The sequence below is a fragment of the Nanorana parkeri genome, unplaced genomic scaffold (assembly GCF_000935625.1).
Source record: "Nanorana parkeri isolate BGI_ZX_2015 unplaced genomic scaffold, ASM93562v1 scaffold50, whole genome shotgun sequence".
In the NCBI taxonomy this organism is placed as follows: domain Eukaryota; kingdom Metazoa; phylum Chordata; class Amphibia; order Anura; family Dicroglossidae; genus Nanorana; species Nanorana parkeri.
In genome coordinates, this window is record NW_017306318.1 from 400,818 (window position 1) to 415,206 (window position 14,389).

The 14,389-nt window shown below is 50.8% G+C and overlaps 1 protein-coding gene across 1 annotated transcript in view; it reads right to left on the bottom strand.

Annotated features, from left to right (window-relative positions):
- CDH26 (cadherin 26) overlaps nucleotides 1-14,389 on the bottom strand; it is an 84,935-nt gene that overhangs the window by 4,095 nt on the left and 66,451 nt on the right. The window contains exons 18-20 of the mRNA XM_018574159.1: nucleotides 13,288-13,371; nucleotides 12,850-12,910; nucleotides 135-314 (exon numbers count right to left, since the gene is read on the bottom strand). Of these exons, the coding sequence (XP_018429661.1) occupies nucleotides 135-314; nucleotides 12,850-12,910; nucleotides 13,288-13,371 (325 nt within the window). The remainder of the gene's footprint in view (nucleotides 1-134; nucleotides 315-12,849; nucleotides 12,911-13,287; nucleotides 13,372-14,389) is intronic.

Here is a 14,389-nt window from a genome sequence, read left to right on the forward strand (position 1 = left end):
GGTTATTTAAAGTGGGGGGGGGGGGGGGGGGGGGGGTGCGCTCCCCACTCTCTACTCTTTTTTACTTTTCAAAAAATCAATAAAACTATTGAACAGAAAAGAAAAAAAGGAGGTTGACATTTTTTTTCACTTACCTTGTTTAAAATCTCTCCAATTTTCTCTACAAACAAGTTGTCATATCTGTTCCTGAAGGTGCCATTTTTCATATATTTGCTGCTCTGTAAATAATAAACACAGCAATGAGGAGCGTTTACTAAAATGCAATGTGTGGGAGGAATATTTATTCTTTTATAGTTAGGGAAATATTTGAACAGCTAAAAATATACATTTTACCAAGAAGTATAAACAGTGAGGCCCGGTTTGAGAAGCACTGCATTATAGGAGGGACCCGAGGCCCGGTTTGAGAAGCACTGCATTATAGGACGGACCCGAGGCCCGGTTTGAGAAGCACTGCAGTAGAAGGACCCGAGGCCCGGTTTGAGAAGCACTGCAGTAGAAGGACCCGAGGCCCGGTTTGAGAAGCACTGCAGTAGAGGGACCCGAGGCCCCCTGGTGCCTTGGGAGGGGAGACCTTAGAGGAGTTTTCCTTGCTTTATTTTACATGTCTTGTAACTCTTTGATGTGAACGTGTTGTTTTGTCCTTCATGAACAAAGTACTGATTTACTTTTAGACTTGCACAAGGTCAGTTGCCGCCCTCTCGGGCTGCCCACTATCACCTTCCCTTTACTTTAGGATATACGGAAGTAGATTACTAACTCCATTTCCTTCAATGTGACAGCGCCAAAGCACTCCGCGCTCTCACATCGGTCCTTTAGAGCAGTTTGAGATCCAGCCCATCACTCAGAGCTTACACAAGATGTCCTCTCTTTGTAGCAGAAGGTGAATGGAGCTGTGGCGGAGTGAAGGTGGGGAAAGCAGCAACAGACTGAACCTGTGTCATTGCTCTGCCTGGACAAAGCACAGGTTCTCTTTAAAGGAGAACTATGAGGTGAGTGATTTTCACTCACCTCTTAGTTCTAGCCGACCTGTGACAATGAGACTGTCACAGGTCGGCTCAGTAGATTGGGAGCGTTCGCTCACCTCTCGATCCTGTCACGGCTCTCTACAGTGACACGGGAGGGGCTGGATTCCCCCCCTCCCATGCAGAAAGCAAGGAATGTAATATTCCAGCACACATAGAATACACTTCAGGTGCATGGAAGGGGCAGCCACAAAGTGTCCCAAAAAAATCTATACGATGTAGACTATGAAGTAGTTATATTTGATAAGGTTATAAAACCACCAAACCAAAGTGCCAGCGGCCCTTGCAGGTGATTAATCATTTGGGCGAGTATGGATGTGAGCGGAGTTTAGACCAATGGCCAAAATATTGCCCATGTAACTGGTTAGACTGGTTAGACTGGTTAATGGGCAGACAGCCAAAGTACTCAGCACTTGGCTTTTCCCACCAGCAGCAAAGGAAGCGTGGGCAGAGAGTAACGTAGGTTCTTTCTGTAGCCAAAAGGGGAAGATTGCGGCCCAAACTGGAAGTGGCCGGGAAGCTGCATGGCACAGCTGGTGTCCTGAGGACATAGTCAGTCGTTTACGAGGTGAGCCACATCTTTCCTCATCACAGCTTGCATGGAAGGTTTTCATTTACTGGTTTTGTAGGACCTTGCAACCACAGTCCTTCCACACGGTCCTTCCATGAGACATTCCTGGTGTGCCTGATGTGATCGGGGAGTTCCTGTAGCTGGCCAGCAGCTGTATGGAAATATTTAGTAAAACGTTCTCCCATCTGCCCACCAAAGCTCCCCACAAAAACTGATGGGACCTGCCATGCTTAAAATCAGTGGTTCTCAACCTTTGTAGGGCCGGGACCCCTTGGTAACATTTGCCAAGTTGTGGTGACCCCCAACTGTAAAATTTAGGGATGCACCAATACTAGTATCTGTGTTGGCTCTCAGGAGGCTATGCGGGCTCTCAGGTGGCTAGTGGGACTCTCTGGTGGCGTCCAGTGTGGGCTCTGTAGTGCCTAGTTGTGGGCTCTGTGGTGATGGAGCGTTCACCTTCCCTCACTCCTGCCTGCTCCCCTCTCTCTGATCCTCTCCGGCCACTGCAGCGCCACCTAGGAGAACTGACGCTGCCACGCTAGAGGGGGCTGAGGAGCCTCTTACCTAGAGCAGCACGAGGCATGTGGGGACCCCCTCATCTGTGGGTTGCGACCCACTTTTGGGTCCCCGACCCACAGGTTGAGAACCACTGCTTTAAATGACATCATTTAGTTCCAGGAGTTTAAATAACATTTTGTATTGCTGACACAAAACTGTGCCGAGGTGACAACTATGAGCCCCCATGTTATGTGCACACTGACGGCCAGTTCTATTGTAGCCTACTGATCATTGTGTGGCTTCCAGCAATGCAATGAAGGGGGAGAGTTGCCTTAGGCCTTGTTCACACCAAGCGTGTTCCAGGAGCAGAGCAGTTACAGACCGGAGCAAAGCTGCGTCCAATGTGTTCCAATGGTATTTTGGGCTCAAATTCACACCGCAGCGTTCAGTTCCAGAGGATGTAAAAAAACAACTGCAGCGAGCCCTATTTTTCCTGCTCTGGAACGCATGCAAACGCCCTGGAACGCACTAAAAGCCCATTCTAAACTAAACCAAAAACCCGGCACAACCCACTGCACTGCGTGTGCAGAAACCTGAGCAGATCTGGTCTGCATTTGGTGTGGACAAGGCCTTACGCTTTGATGTGTGGGATACATTATGAGGTGACAACACAGAAAGGGGGTCTTCTGACCTGATAGATCGGCCCGTCTGTGTGTTACTGGTACTGTGTGTCACCAAACCTCTCCATGACACATCTCTGCACATTGTAAATGATTGTATTTGCTCACAAACAGGGCAGACGGCTCCTCCAAAGAGAGAGCGCAACTGGATTAAGAGCTTACGCAGAGAGAGTGGCCTGCAGGTATAACTGGATGGATGGATTATCGCCGCTTTAAGCGGAGCGCTTCTTGTTGTTGGTGCGTGGCATTGTGATTGTGTACGCTGCTGCCGCTCAGGAGAGCCGATCATTACCTTATACGTCTGTGACATCTAGTGGTGATGCTAAGAACTGCAGGGACCTGTTCCAGGGATATGCATGAAAACAAGTGACCTGTCACCCCGAAGTGACCTGTGACCCCGAACCCTGAAGTCTGACAGTGGTGAGTGAATTATATGATCAGTGACTTGCAGGACGCACATTCCTGTCATCCAACCAGTGATAGTGCAGGAAACTGTGGCGGGGGAATGTGTACAGAGGAAGAAGAGGCCGGTGACACCAATCACAGCTCATTGTACCGGGAGACTGACGCACATTCTCTTCTTGACCACTGTGCGCTGCGTTCTTGACTACCTGCGCTGCGTTAATTGCTACTGTGCGCTGCGTTCACTGGTATGCGCTGCGTTCTTTACCTCCGTGCGTTCTTTACTACTGTGCGCTGCGTTCTTGACTACCGTGCGCTGTGTTTACAGGTTTGCGCTGCATTCCTTACTACTGTGCGCTGTGTTCTTTGCTACTTTGTGCTGCGTTCACTGGTATGCACAGCATTCTTGGCTACTCTGCATTCTTGACTTCCGTGCGCTGCGTTCACTGGTATGCGCTGTGTTTTTTTTACCTCTGTGTGTTCTTTGCTACTGGGCGTTTACTGGTATGCGCTGTGTTCCTGACTACCATGCGTTGCGTTTACTGGTATGCGCTGTGTTCCTGACTGCCATGCGTTGCGTTTACTGGTATGCGCTGTGTTCCTGACTACCGTACGTTGTGTTTACTGGTATGCACTGCGTTCTTTACTACTGTGCGCTGCGTTCACTGGTATGCACTGCATTCTTGACTATCATGCGCTGCGTTCACTGGTATGCTCTGCGTTTTTTACCCCGTGTGTTCTTTGCTACTGTGCGTTTACTGGTATGCGCTGAATTCTTGACTAGCGTGCGCTGCATTTACTGGTATGCGCTGTGTTTTTGACTACCGTACGTTGTGTTTACTGGTATGCGCTGCGTTCTTTACTACTGTGCGTTGTGTTTACTGGTGTGTGCTGCATTCTTTACAACGGTGCGTAGCATTTACAAGTATGTGCTGCGTTTACTGGTATGTGCAGCATTCTTGGCTAGTGTGCGCTGCGTTCTTGACTACCTGCGCTACGTTCACTGGTATGCGATGCGTTCGTTACCTCCGTGCGTTCTTGACTACTGTGCGCTGCGTTCACTGGTATGCGCTGCGTTCTTTACCTCTGTGTGTTCTTGACTGCCACGCGCTGAGTTTGCTGGTATGCACTGCATTCTTGGCTACTGTGTGCTGCGTTCACTGGTATGCACTGCGTTCTTGACTACCTTCGCTGGGATGCGCAGCATTCTTGGCTACTCTGCGCAGCGTTCTTTGCTACTGTGTGCTGCGTTCACTGGTATGCACTGCGTTCTTAACTACCGTGTGCTGCGTTCTTGACTGCCGTGCGCTGCGTTCACTGGTATGCGCTGTGTTTTTTTTACCTCTGTGTGTTCTTTGCTACTGGGCGTTTACTGGTATGCGCTGTGTTCCTGACTACCATGCGTTGCGTTTACTGGTATGCGCTGCATTCTTGACTACCGTACGTTGTGTTTACTGGTATGTGCTGCGTTCTTTACTACTGTGCGCTGCGTTTACTGGTATGCGCTGCGTTCTTGAATACCGTGTGCTGCGTTCACTGGTATGTGCTGCGCTCTCTACCTCCGTGCGTTCTTTGCTACAGTGCGCTGCGTTTACTGGTATGCACTGCGTTCTTTACTACTGTGCGTTGTGTTTACTGGTATGCGCTGCATTCTTTACTGCCGTGTGTTGCGTTTACTACTGTGTGCTGTGTTTTTGACTGTTGTGCGTTGCGTTTACTGGTATGCGCTGCGTTCTCTACCTCCGTGCGTTCTTTGCTACAATGCGATGCGTTCATTGGCATGCGCTGCGTTCTTTACCCCGTGCGTTGAGTTTACTGGTATGCGCTGCATTCACTGGTATGTGCTGCGTTCTTGACTACTGTGCGTTGCATTTACTGGTATGCGCTGCATTCTTGGCTACTGTGCGCTGCGTTTACTGGTGTGTTCTGCATTCTTGACGTGCGTTGCGTTTACTGGTATGCGCTGCGTTCTTGAATACATGCGCTGCGTTCTTGACTGCTGTGCGTTTGTGTTTACTGGTATGCGCTGCGTTTTTTGCTACCGTGCGCTGCGTTCACTGGTATGCACTGCGTTCTTTACCTACATGCGTTATTTACTACCATGCGCTGTGTTCACTGGTATGTGCTGCGTTCTTGACTGCCGTGCGTTGTGTTTACTGGTATGTGCTGCGTTCTTTACCTCCGTGCGTTCTTTGCTACAATGCGCTGCGTTCACTGGTATGCTGTGCGTTCTTGAATACCGTGTGCTGCGTTCACTGGTATGCGCTGCGTTCTTTACCTCCGTGCGTTCTTTGCTACTGTGCACTGCGTTCACTGGTATGCTCTGCGTTCTCTACCTCCGTGCGTTCTTGACTGCTGTGCGTTGTGTTTACTGGTATGCTCTGCATTCTTTACCTCTGTGCGTTCTTTGCTACAATGCGCTGCGTTCACTGGTATGCACTGTGTTCTTTACTGCGTTTACTGGTATGCGCTGCGTTCTTTACCTCCGTGCGTTCTTTGCTACTGTGCACTGCGTTCACTCTTATGCTCTGCGTTCTCTACCTCCGTGCGTTCTTGACTGCTGTGCGTTGTGTTTACTGGTATGCGCTGCATTCCTTCCTACCGTGCGCTGCGTTTACTGGTATGTGCTGCATTCCTTACTACCGTGCGCTGCGTTTACATGTATGCGCTGCATTCTTTACCTACGTGCGTTCTTTACTACCATGCGCTGTGTTTACAGGTATACGCAGCGTTCTTTACTGCTGTGCGCTGCGTTCACTGGTATGCACTGCGTTCTTTACCTACATGCGTTATTTACTACCATGCGCTGTGTTCACTGGTATGTGCTGCGTTCTTGACTGCCGTGCGTTGTGTTTACTGGTATGTGCTGCGTTCTTTACCTCCGTGCGTTCTTTGCTACAATGCGCTGCGTTCACTGGTATGCTGTGCGTTCTTGAATACCGTGTGCTGCGTTCACTGGTATGCGCTGCGTTCTTTACCTCCGTGCGTTCTTTGCTACTGTGCACTGCGTTCACTCTTATGCTCTGCGTTCTCTACCTCCGTGCGTTCTTGACTGCTGTGCGTTGCGTTTACTGGTATGCGCTGCATTCTTTACCTCTGTGCGTTCTTTGCTACAATGCGCTGCGTTCACTGGTATGCACTGTGTTCTTTACTGCGTTTACTGGTATGCGCTGCGTTCACTGGTATGTGCTGCGTTCTTTACCTCCGTGCTTTCTTTGCTACTGTGCGTTGCGTTTACTGGTATGCGCTGCATTCTTTACTACCGTGCGCTGCGTTTACTGGTATGCGCTGCATTCTTGACTGCTGTGCGTTGTGTTTACTGGTATGCGCTGCGTTCTTTGCTACCGTGCGCTGCGTTCACTGGTATGCACTGCATTCCTTACCTCCGTGTGTTCTTTACTACTGTGCGCTGCGTTCTTGAATACTGTGAGCTGCGTTCTTTACTGCTGTGCGTTGCGTTTACTGGTATGCGCAGCATTCTTGGCTACTCTGCGCTGCGTTCTTTACCCCTTGCGTTGAGTTTACTAGTATGCGCTGCGTTCACTGGTATGCACTGCGTGTTTTACCTCTGTGCGTTCTTTGCTACTGGGCGCTGCGTTCACTGGCATGCACTGCATTCTTTACCTTCGTGTGCTGCGTTTACTGATATGCACTGCGTTCTTTACTATTGTGCGCTGCGTTCACTGGTATACGCTGTGTTCTTGAACACCATGCGCTGCGTTCTTAACTGCTGTGCGTTGCGTTTACTGGTGTGTGCTGCATTCTTTACTACCGTGCTCTGCGTTCGCTGGTATGCGCAGCATTCTTGGCTACTCTGCGCTGCGTTCTTTTCTACTGTGCGATGCGTTCACTGATATGCGCTGTGTTCTTGACTTCTGTGCGCTGCGTTTACAGGTATGCGCTGCGTTCTTGACTACCGTGCGCTGCGTTCTTTACCTCCGTGCGTTGAGTTTACTGGTATGCACTGCGTTCTTTACTACTGTGCGTAGCATTTACTGGTATGCGCTGCGTTTACTGGTATGTGCTGCGTTCTTGGCTACTGTGCGTTGCGTTTACAGGTATGCGCTGCGTTCTTGACTACCGTGCACTGCGTTTACTGGTATGCGCTGCGTTCTTTACCTCCGTGCGTTGTGTTTACTGGTATGTGCTGCATTCTTTACTACCGTGCATAGCATTTACTGGTATGCGCTGCGTTCTTGGCTACTGTGCGCTGCGTTCTTTGCTACTGTGCGCTGCGTTCACTGGTATGCACTGCATTCTTTACTACTGTGCGCTGCGTTCACTGGTATACGCTGCGTTCTTGAATACCGTGAGCTGCGTTCTTGACTATAGTGCGCTACGTTTACAGGTATGCACTGTGTTCTTTACCTACGTGCGTTCTTTACTACTGTGCACTGCGTTCTTGATTACTGTGCGCTGCGTTCTTGACTACTGTGTGATGCGTTCTTGACTGCCGTGTGTTGCGTTTACTGACATGCGCCGCGTTCTACAATACCGTGCGCTGCGTTCACTGGTATGCACTGCGTTCTAGACTACTGTGAACAGCGTTCTTTACTCCCGTGTGCTGGGTTTTTTACCTGTGTTCTTTGCTACTGTGCGTTCACTGGTATGCGCTGCGTTTTTGACTACCGTGCATTGTGTTTACTGGTATGCGCTGAGTTTTTGACTACCGTGCGTTGCATTTACTGACATGTGCTGCGTTCTTGACTACCGTGTGCTGCATTCTTTGCGCTGCGTTCATTGGTATGCGCTGCGTTCACAGGTAGGCGCCGCGTTCTTTGCTACTGTGCGCTGCGTTCGCTGGTATGCACTGCGTTCTTTACTACTGTGCGCTGCGTTCGCTGGTATGCGCTGCGTTTACAGGTAGGCGCTGCGTTCTTTGCTACTGTGCACTGCGTTCGCTGGTATGCACTGCGTTCTTTACTACTGTGCGCTGCGTATACAGGTATGCTCTGCGTTCTTGACTACTGTGCGCTGCGTTCACTGGTATGTGCATCGTTCTTGACTACTGTGCGCTGTGTTCTTTGCTACTGTGCGCTGCATTCACTGGTATGCACTGCGTTCTTGACTATCGTGCGCTGCGTTTACTGGTATGGGCTGCATTCTTGGCTGCTGTGTTCACTGGTATGCGCTGCGTTCTTGACTACCGTGTGCTGCGTTCTTGACTGTCGTGCGTTGCGTTTACTGGTATGAGCTGCATTCTTGAATACCGTGCGTTGCGTTCACTGGTTTGCGCTGCATTCTTGGCTACTGTGCGCTGCATTCTTTACTACTGTGCATTGCGTTTACTGGTATGCGCTGCGTTCTTGTCTGCCGTGCGTTGCGTTTACTGGTATGCGCTGCGTTCTTGACTACAGTGCGCTGCGTTCACTGGTATGCGCTGCGTTCTTGACTACCGTGCGTTGCGTTTACAGCTGACAAGCTATGGCAAACCCTCTAAATTGCTGATTAATGAAACACACAAGAGTATAAAGTCACTTTTTTTTCTTTTCTTATGTTATTAGAATAATATTTGTAGTTGGAGCCCCACTGGGACGCACGTGAACGCGGAGGTGATGAACCTGCCTAGCTTGACCTGAGGTGTGCCATGGTCGCTATGGTCAGTGTGCTAGTCAGGGGGCAAAAATGACCCTGTAAGGATGGAAAACCAGACGATTGGTACAGGACCAACGGCACGAGAAGTATAACGCATGTCTGATACGTCTCCCACTGAGTATTGGGCACACGCCTAGAATAACATTCCAAGTTCCATCTCACCAATTGTATTATCATTATTGTTATACAGGATTCATTATAGAGCGCCAACAGTCTGCACAGCGCTTTACATTATAAGGAAGACATCACAATACAAGTCACTATGGTAAGGAGGGCCGGCCCCTGAGGGCCTGCAATGTAAAAGGGAGGGGCCTGTGATACATGAGGAGGGAGCAGTGCGGGGATGAACTGTAGATGACAGATAAACGCTTACTAGAAGCCGCCCCAATCCTAACTGAATAACCCCAACACTGCTCAGGGATGACACCCATGTTGGCCATCAAATACGGATGTGGTTTTGGGGTCACATGGACATATAAAAGGGCCTCCACTGTAAAGCTCGCTGGATGTGGTTTGCCAATTCCAGTTGCAGCATTACAAAGAAAGGTTGAGTGACCACTAAGGCCCGCTACCAGCCATATGGCATCATGAACTCACTATCGGGTTCCATGCTCCTGTTCGGTCTGATATATCTGTGCAGGATGAAGTGTTACCTGCAGGCTGACATATGTCCTAATCATCAGTGGGGGGTTTCCTCTGATCATTAGCACCCGAGTCATAGCACAGATTGACTGAAAGTTGTGTCTGGTACTCACCAATGATGTATAGCTGGTGTCCACCGCTCCCTGCGCTCCCTGACTCTGCTGAAAAGTAAAACCATCATCATTATTATTTTACCTCTCCAACATTAACAAGGATTCTGTCATACATGATGTCATACATGATGTCATACAGTTTGGGTTTTCTTTAAGAGTTCGGACAGCTAGGACTTCAGAAGCACTTTGAGTACTAACTAGAATCTGCTCTTACTGTGCAGCAGTCACTGTGATGTATTACCTGGACACCACCTCCATCCATACACCACCAATGTATCATTGCTATACACCTCTTCCTATCCTAACAGCACCTGTACATTAGAGGCTCTTATAAGCTCTCTCGCTAGCAATCTCTAGATAGTAATTGTGTGTGTGTGTGTGTGTGTGTGTGTGTGTGTGTGTGTGTGTGAAATCCAAATGTACCCTCAGAATTGCTAATGCTGGATAGTAAATCTGCCTCAATACAGTGACACTGTCCCTCCTTACCCGAATGGCTGTCCCTCCTTACCCGAATGGCTGTCCCTCCTTACCCGAATGGCTGTCCCTCCTTACCCAAATGGCTGTCCCTCCTTACCCGAATGGCTGGAACCATTTCTTTCCCATTGGCTGTCCCTCCTTACCCAAATGGCTGTCCCTCCTTACCCAAATGGCTGTCCCTCCTTACCCGAATGGCTGTCCCTCCTTACCCGAATGGCTGTCCCTCCTTACCCAAATGGCTGTCCCTCCTTACCCGAATGGCTGTCCCTCCTTACCCGAATGGCTGTCCCTCCTTACCCGAATGGCTGTCCCTCCTTACCCGAATGGCTGTCCCTCCTTACCCGAATGGCTGTCCCTCCTTACCCGAATGGCTGTCCCTCCTTACCCGAATGGCTGTCCCTCCTTACCCGAATGGCTGTCCCTCCTTACCCGAATGGCTGTCCCTCCTTACCCGAATGGCTGTCCCTCCTTACCCGAATGGCTGTCCCTCCTTACCCGAATGGCTGTCCCTCCTTACCCGAATGGCTGTCCCTCCTTACCCGAATGGCTGTCCCTCCTTACCCGAATGGCTGTCCCTCCTTACCCGAATGGCTGTCCCTCCTTACCCGAATGGCTGTCCCTCCTTACCCGAATGGCTGTCCCTCCTTACCCGAATGGCTGTCCCTCCTTACCCGAATGGCTGTCCCTCCTTACCCGAATGGCTGTCCCTCCTTACCCGAATGGCTGTCCCTCCTTACCCGAATGGCTGTCCCTCCTTACCCGAATGGCTGTCCCTCCTTACCCGAATGGCTGTCCCTCCTTACCCGAATGGCTGTCCCTCCTTACCCGAATGGCTGTCCCTCCTTACCCGAATGGCTGTCCCTCCTTACCCGAATGGCTGTCCCTCCTTACCCGAATGGCTGTCCCTCCTTACCCGAATGGCTGTCCCTCCTTACCCGAATGGCTGTCCCTCCTTACCCGAATGGCTGTCCCTCCTTACCCGAATGGCTGTCCCTCCTTACCCGAATGGCTGTCCCTCCTTACCCGAATGGCTGTCCCTCCTTACCCGAATGGCTGTCCCTCCTTACCCGAATGGCTGTCCCTCCTTACCCGAATGGCTGTCCCTCCTTACCCGAATGGCTGTCCCTCCTTACCCGAATGGCTGTCCCTCCTTACCCGAATGGCTGTCCCTCCTTACCCGAATGGCTGTCCCTCCTTACCCGAATGGCTGTCCCTCCTTACCCGAATGGCTGTCCCTCCTTACCCGAATGGCTGTCCCTCCTTACCCGAATGGCTGTCCCTCCTTACCCGAATGGCTGTCCCTCCTTACCCGAATGGCTGTCCCTCCTTACCCGAATGGCTGTCCCTCCTTACCCGAATGGCTGTCCCTCCTTACCCGAATGGCTGTCCCTCCTTACCCGAATGGCTGTCCCTCCTTACCCGAATGGCTGTCCCTCCTTACCCGAATGGCTGTCCCTCCTTACCCGAATGGCTGTCCCTCCTTACCCGAATGGCTGTCCCTCCTTACCCGAATGGCTGTCCCTCCTTACCCGAATGGCTGTCCCTCCTTACCCGAATGGCTGTCCCTCCTTACCCGAATGGCTGTCCCTCCTTACCCGAATGGCTGTCCCTCCTTACCCGAATGGCTGTCCCTCCTTACCCGAATGGCTGTCCCTCCTTACCCGAATGGCTGTCCCTCCTTACCCGAATGGCTGTCCCTCCTTACCCGAATGGCTGTCCCTCCTTACCCGAATGGCTGTCCCTCCTTACCCGAATGGCTGTCCCTCCTTACCCGAATGGCTGTCCCTCCTTACCCGAATGGCTGTCCCTCCTTACCCGAATGGCTGTCCCTCCTTACCCGAATGGCTGTCCCTCCTTACCCGAATGGCTGTCCCTCCTTACCCGAATGGCTGTCCCTCCTTACCCGAATGGCTGTCCCTCCTTACCCGAATGGCTGTCCCTCCTTACCCGAATGGCTGTCCCTCCTTACCCGAATGGCTGTCCCTCCTTACCCGAATGGCTGTCCCTCCTTACCCGAATGGCTGTCCCTCCTTACCCGAATGGCTGTCCCTCCTTACCCGAATGGCTGTCCCTCCTTACCCGAATGGCTGTCCCTCCTTACCCGAATGGCTGTCCCTCCTTACCCGAATGGCTGTCCCTCCTTACCCGAATGGCTGTCCCTCCTTACCCGAATGGCTGTCCCTCCTTACCCGAATGGCTGTCCCTCCTTACCCGAATGGCTGTCCCTCCTTACCCGAATGGCTGTCCCTCCTTACCCGAATGGCTGTCCCTCCTTACCCGAATGGCTGTCCCTCCTTACCCGAATGGCTGTCCCTCCTTACCCGAATGGCTGTCCCTCCTTACCCGAATGGCTGTCCCTCCTTACCCGAATGGCTGTCCCTCCTTACCCGAATGGCTGTCCCTCCTTACCCGAATGGCTGTCCCTCCTTACCCGAATGGCTGTCCCTCCTTACCCGAATGGCTGTCCCTCCTTACCCGAATGGCTGTCCCTCCTTACCCGAATGGCTGTCCCTCCTTACCCGAATGGCTGTCCCTCCTTACCCGAATGGCTGTCCCTCCTTACCCGAATGGCTGTCCCTCCTTACCCGAATGGCTGTCCCTCCTTACCCGAATGGCTGTCCCTCCTTACCCGAATGGCTGTCCCTCCTTACCCGAATGGCTGTCCCTCCTTACCCGAATGGCTGTCCCTCCTTACCCGAATGGCTGTCCCTCCTTACCCGAATGGCTGTCCCTCCTTACCCGAATGGCTGTCCCTCCTTACCCGAATGGCTGTCCCTCCTTACCCGAATGGCTGTCCCTCCTTACCCGAATGGCTGTCCCTCCTTACCCAAATGGCTGTCCCTCCTTACCCGAATGGCTGGAACCATTTCTTTCCCATTGGCTGTCAGTTCATTTTCATAGCTGAGCACACTGAGGTGTCAGACAACAGAAAAGGCTGCCAGTCAGTAGAGAAGAGATGATGATGTATTTGTACTGCAGACAACTGTTGGTATTGAGAGGTTTGAACCAAATGGACAATTGTGAGCAACAGGAAGACTTCTTTATAAAAAGAAAATGAACAAACAAAAAACAACCCCTTTATAGAGACCCCTCATAAGCAGCAGACATCAGTACTGAGAAAACATTTTGGTTTTTTGTATGTACCCATCAGGGGTCTCCGGTAAATTTTAACCAGCACTGATGTTTGTTATTCCCTCTGAATGATGAATTCATAGCATGGTCAGTATTTCTAACTCCCCTAAAAAGGTAAAAGAACAATTGCACCCATTCACATAACAGTGCCTTACCTGTGTCCAAGTTCCATTTTGTGCCAGATGCCTAGCACTGGTTCCAGCTCCAGCTGCATTCCCCACACCAACACCAGCACCATCCTGTAAACAAAACATCCCATCAGATTACTCGTTTCCATAAAGTATCTGTAAACCCGACCGCTGAAATCTCATGAGAATAAAACAACATCTGAGGAAGACTCTTCTGGTGACCACGCTGTGCACCTGCATTGTCACCATGATAGTACTATTATCAGAGAAATGCCATGGAGCCATCGCTGGAGTGCATGGAAATGTATGCAAAGAGGCTGCTAAACATCGGCAGCACCGTCATGCAATAAAAGATGGAAAAAAGATAATAATACTTCTTTTCATCTTATGAATGATGTGCTGTGCGCTTTACTTTTTATAGATTATCAGATGCTCTAGTGCAGTGGTTCTCAACCTGTGTAACCTCAGGACCCACATTTGTCCTTGGTCATTAAGTCATGACACAAGTCGCACCGCACTGGAACGCATGGCATTGTGGTAGCGCGTTTTACAGTGTGGGTGATGGAACTGTGCATGGGAGGTGCGTTTGGGGTGCCATTCAAACATATAACAATACAACACACCTCCCACACCAGAATTCGCTGTAGGTGCGATTTTGCGTGGTACAGAGTGTTAATCGTACGGGGCTGTGTGATTAACGCACTGTACTGGTGTGAACGGACCCTCAAAAACACTGACAGACACACACAATCACAGACACAATCTCACACATACACACTTTTTTATTTTATTTTTAAAGATCCACCCAGTCTCCCTAGCTTATGAGAACTGGAGTGGATCCTCAGCCTGAGGTCCAGTGTGGGCTGCTGGCTGTGATGGAGCTCCATCCATATGTGCATTACTGGTACAGCTCCCTTGCGTGCCTTGTAGAGGTTCCGTGAGTCAGAATGTGATATCACTCCGGTCCAGGCACCTCTACAGGTCACATGAGGAAGCTGTAAGCAATGCATGTATGGATGGAGCTCTCTTGCGGCCATAACCCAATCCCATCTGAAGCTGACACTCAGCACCAGGCAGCTTATTTTGAATGGCTGCTTGGCGTGAGAACTGACAATGCTGCTGAGGAGCC